The following is a 9,513-nucleotide window of genomic DNA, read 5'->3' on the forward strand; positions in this document are numbered from 1 at the left end:
GAACAAGATCACAAGTAGCGAGAGCAGCCCTGGAGGATGCCACAGCCCCCAGCCTGAGACCTGGTCCTTGGGGAGGGCGGGGCACCAGGGATGAGATGGGGTTGTGTGCAGGGTCACTCAGGAAAGCTGGGCGGAGAGGGGGCAGATGACTAAGGAAGAAACATCTGGAGTTTCCCATTTTCTCACTGAGATCCCCAGACACAGGGCCGCAAGGATGCTAGGGATCGTTGAAAGGGTGGAGCACATGCCAAGGTGGCAGCTGTCCTGGCCAAGGGGTGCAGGTGTCCACTGGGGAGGCCCCAGGCTGGGTGTCTTGGCTCACGCAGTCAAGGCTCTGACTGGGGCCATGAGGCCAGCTCCACCTGCTGACCTGCTGCCCCCACCCCAGTGGCCGAGCACCTGCAGAGATGGAAGGGGTGGTGGGGTCTCCTGCTGAGTTTGGTGATGTGGCCAGTGACCTGGCTCTGGGCCTCTCCTGGGAAGGCAAAGCTCCCGTGTTGTCATGACAACGCCCCACTTGACATCACCGGGTTCTCCCCATGGGCAGGTGGGGGTCACCGGGAGACCCCATGGGGCAGCAGTGGGTAGGGGGGAGGGCAAACACCTCCCCAGGGCAGGGCACACAATGCAACCAGGACACGGCCCCCACCCTGTCTGGGCACCTCCCATTCTGTCTCCCCTACCCTGTCCCAGTAGTGCCCCCACCCAATCCTGGGTGCCCTCTTCCCCCAACTCCCCATCCCCCGCTTCTCTACTTTCCACGCTGCTTGTACCACAAATGCGCCTCCAGCCGAACGGTCCTGGTCCCTGGGTCCTTTTCTGGGTCCCGGTCTATCCCTTCTGGACGCCAGGCTTGCCAGCCTCCCAGGAAGTCCTCTCTGTGGTCAGAAGGCCCCCATGGCTCCCCCTTACACCTCTCTCACCCACCAGGCGCAGCTGCTACCAGGCCCTCTGCAGGTGGCTCACTGCGGCCTCTCCTTTTCCTCCAAGCCCCCCACCAGGCCCCCACTGATCTTGGGCAGGATGCCAGCTCTGCTCCCAGATTTTGTACTTAACTGTGACTGGTTTGTGATCGTCATGAGTTCTATGCCCCCCAGATTAGGAGGTCAGGTCAGGCTCACACAGCTGGTATTTTAAGACCGGGGCTCAGCGCTGGGCAGGAAGATGTGAGTCTCATCCTGGCTGCATGGGCTCCCCCTGCCCCAACACACACACAGGGGGCCTATGAGCCAGGTGACCTCCAAGGCCGGAGCCTAGGAGTCAGCTCTAGGTCAGCTGGGTTTCAGAGTACGGCCTCCCTAGGTCCAGGGATGAACTTTTACAAAGAAAAAGGCATGTTGGTTGGTACGTGAAATCTCACTTGTTGACGGCGAGAGGATGAGGGTCCCCTCCCCAACTCTTGGGTTGTTCCACACGAGGGTACCCCTTGCCCAGGTCAGGAGGAGGCTGGTCATGACCTTCCGGTCCTGGGAACGGGTGTATCCCAGGGAGCTGGGCCACACACACCCATGGGCAGGTTCTCCAAGCGCTCACCAGGGCCGGGGGTTGGTGCCCCACAGCCCACCACACAGCTCCCAGTGGTGAAACTGTTTAAGAGACGAGGCAGGGCACTGCCATGGGCAGCTTCCCAGGCCGCCCCAAGCTCTGGGTCCTGGGAGGCAGAGGGAAAGGGGAGGTGTCCACCCTGCTTGTGGGGTCCGGAGAGGCTGCCCCTCCCTCCCCCGGCCTGGGACCCACTGCTGCAGAGGGACGGGTCACTCACAGGCAGGAGAGGCCGGACCTCCTTCCCCTCCTCAATCAGAACTGCCCCTAGGACTGGGGTGCGGCCCAGCAGCCAGAGTGGCGCTGGAAAGGTCGGCTTCTGGCAAAATCCCCCAGATCAGCTGGCACAGAGCCCCCTCCTGGCTGAGGCGCACATGCACCTGGTAAGGGTGCTTTCACACAAAGCAAGACTGTCCGCTGAAAGCCTGGGTTTCCAGCTCCTCTTGAAGAACTCCAGACCTGGCAACTTGGCCACAGCCCACCATACCCTCTGGGTGGAGGGTGTGGAGGCCCCCCCTCAGGTGGGACATCCACTTGTCTGTCCTTGCTGTTGCCTGCTCGCTCCCTGGGGCATCTGGCTTCCTACCTAGACATCAGGACTCCAAACCAGACCCCCACACCCCAGAGGCACCAAACTGCACGCCCTCCCAGCCACCAGCCACGGGAGTCACACAAAACCCCTTGAAAAATGAGAAACCACCAGCACCCCTTCTAAGGGAGGTGGGGCCAGAGTACCGCCCTGCACCTTGCTGCAGGCAGGTGCCCACAGGTGACTGCCTTCCACCCACAGCCGGGCAGGGCTAGAACCTCACTGGCTCCTGAGGCCCCAGCCCGTGTGGCGCTGACCAGCCAGGTGCCAAGTGCCCCGGGAGGGTCAGGGGACTGTGTTCCAGGGACCTGAGGGAGGAACCACACCAACGCGCCCTTCCACGGCCCCCAGTCCACAAGGCAGCAGGCTGTGTGGGTGTCAACTTTAATAGGGGGCTGGCTTGTCTGGGGGGCTAAGAGGGTCCCCTTTGTCTTCCTGTTGGGAGTGAAATCTCAGGGAGATTGTCTAATTCCAAAACGAACCGTGAACTAGGGAAGTCACTTCCATCCTTCCCAGTCTCCACTTGGCTGCTAACAGCTCGAAGCTGGCAGCTCGGGAACCCGCAGCCACACCGGCCGGCTATCCTGGAATGTCCGTCAGCAGGACTGGGCCTCTGTACGGCCCCAGGAGTGATGGGGTGGGCAGACCTCCTAGAGTCATCAAAATCCAGCAGGGACGCACCCCTCCTGGTCCACCACCCACAAACGCCGACGTGGAAGCAGAGAGGTTACCACCCCCAAGTCTACATGGAAACTGGGCACGTCCGGGAGCCAGGCCAAGGGAGGGCCCCCTTAACCAAAGCCCTGCCAGCTAATGGGAGCAGCAGGAAGAAGGGAAAGGGAAGGGTGGGGAGGCCAGGTCTGATGTGCCTTCCACAGAAGACAGGGTGGCGGAGACACTGGCCCGTGGAGCTGCGCGACCCGGGACGGGAGGTGTGACCAGCACCAGGAGCGTTGGGCCTGGCCGTGGCCCAGGGGAACCACAGCTGCAGAAGCTGCGTCTGGCCGGAGAGTTTGAATGTTGCCATTTAATCCAGAAACGAGAGCAAGACAGCAGCGCCAGGGAAACGCTCCGTAGTCATCCTGATCCGGAGCCCTGTGTGTGCTGTGCTGCTCCGTCAGCTCCCGGCCCACCTGGCCCGGCGCCAGCCTCCTGGGAGCCCGGCCAGGGCCGGACACGCACCCAAACTCTGTGGGCCCCAGTCCTCTGGAATCCCCGTGAGTCCCACACAAGTTACGAGGCTGCCACCACTTCCGCCTGTCGGGGCCTGGCCTTGACGGGGACTTTCTCTGTGGAGGAAACATAGAGATGGCTGTCGCGTACAGAAGACCCCAGAGGCGGGAACTTCCCGAAAAGGACAAGAGGCAGCAAGGAGCCAGGTCAGGGCTTTGCGCTCTGGGAAGAACGGGCACAGCTCTGAGAGAGGCGAGTTACACACAGAAGCCGGGAGGGATGACAAACAGCAGGCACTGGGCACAAGCACTCAGGACGTGCACCCCTAACCCACGGACCCCAGAAAGGAGGCCAAGCAGCAGCAAGGGAGCAGAGAGAACTGAGGAGGAATCGCGAAAGACGAGTCCTGGCGGATAGAGAATTTCTGAAGGCGTGTTATGCGATGCCGCGGGGAAGGTCGTCCCAGTGACGTTTAGTGGACGGCTGGTCCTGGGCTGGACCCAGAAGAGCCTGCACAGCTCAACTGGCCCTTTCCCGACTCTAACTTTGGGATTCGCCTCTCTGAACGGGGTCTGGCTCTTACAAGGTTACCGAAACTGCTCAGAAGCCTGGGCTCAAACCCAGGGCGAGGCCTGCACTCCGCCCGAGCTGGTGCCAGCGAGCACGCCCACCAAGCAGGGGGGTTGGGGCCCGACCCTCACCAGGCAGGAAGGGCAGGGCCCAGAGGCCAGGATATTTTGCTTTGCTCTAGAACGCACGGTCCTCCAAAGGACATAACGAGGAGGGTACCTGGGATCTTTTCAGGAAGGGGTTCTGAAGGAACCTCTGGCAGCTCTATCTGTTCCTGCAAGAAACAGAGGATAAAGGCTGTGAGATACAATCACCTTGTCCTTCTCTTGGAGAGAACAGCATCCTGTTCACTTACGCTCTCAGCGGGATTTACATAGGACACAAATCCTCCAGCACGCAAGCCCAGGGTGCATCCTCCCTGGCTTCTGGCATCTCTGCAACTCATATCACCGGGGGCACAGTGACCACAAAAGGTGGCTGCTTCCAACGGCCCAGAGCCTGAGGGGCTCCCAACCCAAAGTTCCATTCTGAGTCTGAGACAAGGGCTTTGAAACAGGCACCCATGCAGGTCAGGGGCCCCAGTGGCGCCTCTGCCTCAGGTGGTGGTACCTGGGTGCACCCGCTGTTCCAGCGAGTGCTGGTCTACCTCTCGGGCCTTGGGAGGAAGTAGTTCAGCAGGCAGGTGCACACAGGGCCCCCAGGCAGCGAGCAGCAGTGCTAAGGACCTGCTTGCCTGGCCTGGTCTATGGCTGGGGGTGGCAGGCTGGTGGGCACGGTGTGAATTCGGCTTGCTTAGGCAGGGGCCCACAGAGATGGAGACGCCCTCCATCAGGGAGCAAACACAGACTCAGGGCCTGAAGTGATGGCTGGCTGGTTAGAGGCCTCTGGGCCAACACATGGAGGCCCTGTGTGTGACAGCGAGTGACCGGCCACAAGAGGGAAAAAGCCCCCATTTGATCTAAAACCCACACACTGCCCACTGGGGAGGAAAGGGCTGAGGGAGCTAGGAGGGTCGGTATTCCGCTCTGTCCTGGCACCTGGTTCACTCTGAGGCCTGCAACACCTGGGTGGACAACCTGCAAAATGTTCTTTCCAGGCCAGTCCTGCCCTGCAGTCAGCCAGGTGGATGGGGAGAAGGGACCTCAGTTTAGCACAAATGCCAGTTGTTTTAGGGAAGAAAACCAGCTGCAGAACCAGGGCTGTGTGCTCAAGTGAAACCTGACACAGTCGCTCGCCGAGGCCAGTGAGCAGAGCCCTCCTGGGGGGGTCCCTACACCTGGGCCTGTGTCAGTGCCGGGGGTACTGTTACCTGAGTGATTGCGTCCAGCTCCTCCAGGATGGCATCTTCGTCCTCCTGAGTGAAGCTTCCTGCCAACAGCTCATCTATTTGCTGCAAAAGGAGGAGCAGAGGTGAGGAGCATGGCTGGGCTGGGGTGGGGGAAAGGTGGGCCCTCGTGGAGGAAGGAGACAGCCCCAGCTTAAGGCTCCTCTCACTCGAAAGAAGGAAGGCAGCCCCCACGTGGTGCGGGAAGGCCTGGCCCTCGAGGGTGGCGCAGGACATTCAGCGAGTTGGCCACTGTCCTCGCTGGCTGCCAGATGGCGGGCCCCGTGGTGCGGCAACACCTACCCGCTGGTACTCCACAGCCTCCTGCGTCTCGTCCAGTATCCGCTCCACCTCTTCTATGGACATCACCTGATCGGTTACAAGTTTTTGAGCCTTGTCAGTGAAGCACGTAACAGAACCCCCTACACGAAGGCCACCTACATTGGCAGGGCGCACGGCCTAGCCCCTCTGTTCCTGTTTAAATGAAGCCACGCCAAGCGGGATATAACACATCTTTGGTTATTTCTGTCCCAGGCAGGGCCCGTCCACAGAGGCATGGAGCTGTCAGACAGTCTTTTCAGAAGCCTCAACTGACCTCCTTGGACCCCTGCTGGCCCTTCTGGCACCCAAACCAACCCTAGCGGTAGTCAGAAGTATAACAATTTTTCTCTGGCCAGGTGACTTGATTTCTTTTGGGTTCAAAGCGGCACCTTTGCTTGACTGGTCACCATCACATTGGACAGTCAGAAAGGCAGTGTAACCTCAGCTCTCTGCCCAGCCCCACTGCCATCCACTCATCAGGAATGAGATGGGGTGGGGGCCGGGGCACGCCATCTCTGCGCCTCACCTCTCCTTTCACCATCCACCTCTGTGCTGTTTCTTGAAATGAAGCTGTGTTCACCTCCTCTGGGAAGTCCTCCAGATTAGTTCACCCCCCCCCCCCCCACTAAAACCAGACTGTCCCTCTAGTCACTTTAACATCTCTGGACACGGTACAATTTTTTTTTGTACCACTAGACTGTCACTCTCTCCCATCACCCTCTCCTGGTAGTGACTGCCTTTCCCTCATGCCCAAAGGCCTGCGTGCAGGTGTGGCCTCAGGGACTAACCCTCTCCTTGTTCCACTGGCTGCCCTTCCTCTCTTTCCCCAGTCCTGCAAGACTTACCTGGTGCATCTTATTCAGACACTCATTTCCAAACTGCAGCCCCTCGATCACCTTCATTTCAATCTGGGTGAACTCAATACTCTGGACCTGAGGAAGAAACCCATGTGGTCAGGGGCCCACCTTCTCTGCCGCCTCATGCAGACCCATGGAAGGGAGTTAGGATCACACTATCACTGACAAAGACTGCTGGGCCTCAGAGCAAACTGTCTCTGCCTTCCTCCTCCTTCTATCCTTTCCCGCTGCCCTGACCAACACTTGGGCAGAACTGAGAGGGCATGGGAGGAACCGCAAAGTAGACTGCTTATAACCAGCAGCTCTGTTAGCAGAAGAGCAGAACTAGAGCTCTGGGTCCTGACACTGGATCATTTCGGGAGCCTCCTGCAGATCCCAACACCTCTTCAGTCACTGGGGCAGACTCCCCGCCCACTCCACTACCCATAAGTGGCCTAGTCCCCCAGCCACCATCCTGCAAGAGCCAACCTGCTGCAGCCCCTTAAGACGGTCAGGCTCCCATCAAAGATTCTCCTCCACCTCCAGGCCTGACCCATTCCATAGCCGCGGGCTGAGAGGTCCAGGAGAAGAAAATGATAGGTTTCAGTCCTCCGAGGGGACTCTGGTGCCTACATGGTCCATGGCCCACACCCCCCGACCCCTACTAGGCCTACCATGGTCTCCAGGCTGGTGATCTGGTTTTCTGTTTTGTCCAGGAGCTGCTCCCGGTATCGCTTCTTCTTGAGCAGCAGCTTGGCCCGTCTGCAGAGGGAACCCAAGCAGTGACCCAGCAGCCATGGCCATCAGCTGCCCTGGCCTGGCACTGACCAGCCTCCTGGCCTACCCCACCTCTGCTCTAGGCCGATGGGGGACAGAACCCATCTCCCGAAGACCGGCCCCCAGCCCCACTCACTCCTTCCTGCCGTCGCGCAGGAGCTGCCGGGCAATCTCCCGCTCCCGCTCCAGCTGCTGGGTGATCCTCTTCTGGTACTGCTTCAGCTTATCCCGCTGCTGCTTCAGTTGCTGCCGGGAAAGCAGGCCTTGTGTTGACACCAAGCCCCCTCAGGGCACGCTGGACACTCACCGGGCTACCCGGTGTCCAGGAGAGCCAGTACAGAGGTTGCTGGGGTCACTGAAAGGCCCCCCACAGGCCAGGCTGCCCCAACTGTCACCAATGGAAGCACATCCTCTGAAACTGAGTTCTCCATGAGGACAAGTTTGCCCCCCAGGGCAAGTGGGACACTATCTGGAGACATCCCTGGCTGTCACACTGGGGATGCCACTGGCATCTAGGAGGTGGAGGCCAGGGATGCAGCTCAATATCCTACAAATCTCCCCCACCCCAGACAGAGAGCCAGTCCTAACGTCCTCAGCACCGGGGTGGAGGGCATGCTCTCACCGCCGTCATGGCGCGGCATCGCCATCATGGCAGGGCATCGCCATCAGCGAGGAGTGTGAGCGCTGGTCAGGGAGTGTGGCCAGCACCTCCAAGGTGAAGAGACGACACAGAAGTCGCTGGTGACAGTCACCCGAGTGCCACCATCCCAGCCCAGCCATGGCTGGAGACTGGGGCCTTCCCTCCCAGCTTCACTCCTCTATGGACTTCAGCCATTTGCCATCAGCTCCCCTGCTCTTGACGCTTATCACCATACGTGAGTGGACAACAGATGGTGCACTGAGGTGAGAGGTTCACGTGACCGTGCCAATCACCTAGGACCCCAGTGTCCCAAAAAGGATGCAAGGCCATTTTCAAGCCTTAGTCTCTCTTTCCCTATTTTAAGCCATTTACATTTCTTCCAGATTTCATCATTTCAGGTAACGCTACAGTGAGCACCTGCAAGCACAAGGCACTTGTCAGATAGAAGACTATGTCTTCAGGGTCGGTTATGGGCAGTGAGTTAACTGGGTCAAAGGTGTGCACCTCTTTAAAACTCAACATGATGAGAAATTAGCCCCCAGTGTAGACGTGGTCAGTCTGTCTCAAGCGGCCGCTCCCCAGTTCCCTCCACAGCTCCATTCTCTTTAGAGGCCGTCTGCCCCAGCGCAACCCATGGCCGGTGGGTCAGGCTCAGCGACAGCCGCACGTCCTGTCCCTGCTGCCGTGAGAGGCGCCCGCCTTCCCACCCCGTGACCAGCCTGCCCGCTGACAAGGTACAACCAGGAAACAGTGAAACGCGGGCACCGCCTCCCGAGACCCGAGGCACAGCTCAGTCGCCGCACTGGGACCGCCTACACCCGCAGCGACCGGATTCGCTCAGACTCGCTGGGAACCGGACCCGGACACGCTCCCCACCGGCAGCCCACCGCTCACCGCCCCAGACGGGCTCTGGGGCTGCGGCCCCGGCGTGGGGCTGGGCGGCCGGAGGGGCCGAAGCCCGTGGCGAGAGCGGAAACGCAGCCGGTAGCCGTCGTGCCTCGGTTTCCCCGCCCGGCCCAGGTGTCCCCGGCTCGCGTCCACCCGCCTGCAGGGCCCGGCGTCTTACCAGGATGGCCTTGTCCTGCTCCGTGACCCGGCTCTGCTGCTTCTTACGGCCGAAAAGGTTGCCCATGGCGGCCGGCGCGGCCCGGCCCGCGCCCCGCCGCCCAGCCCGGTCGGCTCCGCACGTCGCGGCCTCCGTAGTTCGGACCCAACCCACCCCGCTACGGCGGCCGCGCGGGGCCAAGCGCCGCAGAACGCGGAACGCGGCTGTCCGCAGACGGAGGCCCCGCCCCGAGAAGCGGCCGGGGTTCTGGGGCCCTGGATCGCGTGGTTCACGTGCATTTCCAGAATGCCTCACCTGCGCGGACTTCAAGACTAAAAGTTCCATCTCCCACTACGGTGGGACCCTCGCAGGGTGACAGCGTGTACCGTCTCCCGGACGGTCAGAAATCTTGTTCACAAGTCACTGCGCCGCTGGCTCGGACCACAAAATGCTGCGTTTAGTGATGTTACAACCCTGGGCGTCAGAGTGTCCGCTGAACCGCGCCCTGCGCAGCGTGCTCCACCCGCTCTGGCCTTCGGGCCGGTGACTAGGCCCCGGAGGAGCCCACCTTCTGGTTCCGTGGGCCCGGGCAGAAGCCCCTACGGGGCATCGGGGATATAGGGCGGGGCGCCACGTACACCTGCAGCCTTGGCTCCCACCCGTGTGTCCTGGCTGGGGTGGGGGTCATAGGATGGC

At 60.8% G+C, this 9,513-nt stretch overlaps 1 protein-coding gene across 1 annotated transcript; it reads right to left on the reverse strand.

Moving 5' to 3' along the window:
- Positions 1-746: 746 nt before the first annotated feature.
- On the reverse strand, positions 747-9,130 carry CHMP6 (charged multivesicular body protein 6). The gene is made up of 8 exons (XM_079905986.1): positions 8,839-9,130; positions 7,269-7,378; positions 7,030-7,117; positions 6,365-6,451; positions 5,502-5,567; positions 5,184-5,264; positions 4,094-4,148; positions 747-3,420 (listed from the first exon to the last, which is right to left on the reverse strand). Exons 1-8 carry the CDS (start codon positions 8,902-8,904, stop codon positions 3,365-3,367), a joined length of 609 nt encoding a protein of 202 aa, XP_079762112.1. The 5' UTR covers positions 8,905-9,130; the 3' UTR covers positions 747-3,364.
- Positions 9,131-9,513: the final 383 nt, after the last annotated feature.

Source organism: Stenella coeruleoalba (assembly GCF_951394435.1).
Source record: "Stenella coeruleoalba genome assembly, chromosome: 19".
NCBI lineage: Eukaryota > Metazoa > Chordata > Mammalia > Artiodactyla > Delphinidae > Stenella > Stenella coeruleoalba.

What these genes read in the sequence shown, in the direction of transcription:
- CHMP6 (XM_079905986.1), bottom strand. Translation starts at nt 8,904, where the DNA reads ATGGGCAACCTTTTCGGCCGTAAGAAGCAGCAGAGCCGGGTCACGGAG. An exon ending in AGCAGGACAAGGCCATCCTG is followed by an intron (nt 7,379 to 8,838) that starts GTAAGACGCCGG and finishes CTTTCCCGGCAG; the next exon opens with CAACTGAAGCAGCAGCGGGA. An exon ending in AGGCTGTGGAGTACCAGCGG is followed by an intron (nt 5,265 to 5,501) that starts GTAGGTGTTGCC and finishes CTCCTTTTGCAG; the next exon opens with CAAATAGATGAGCTGTTGGC.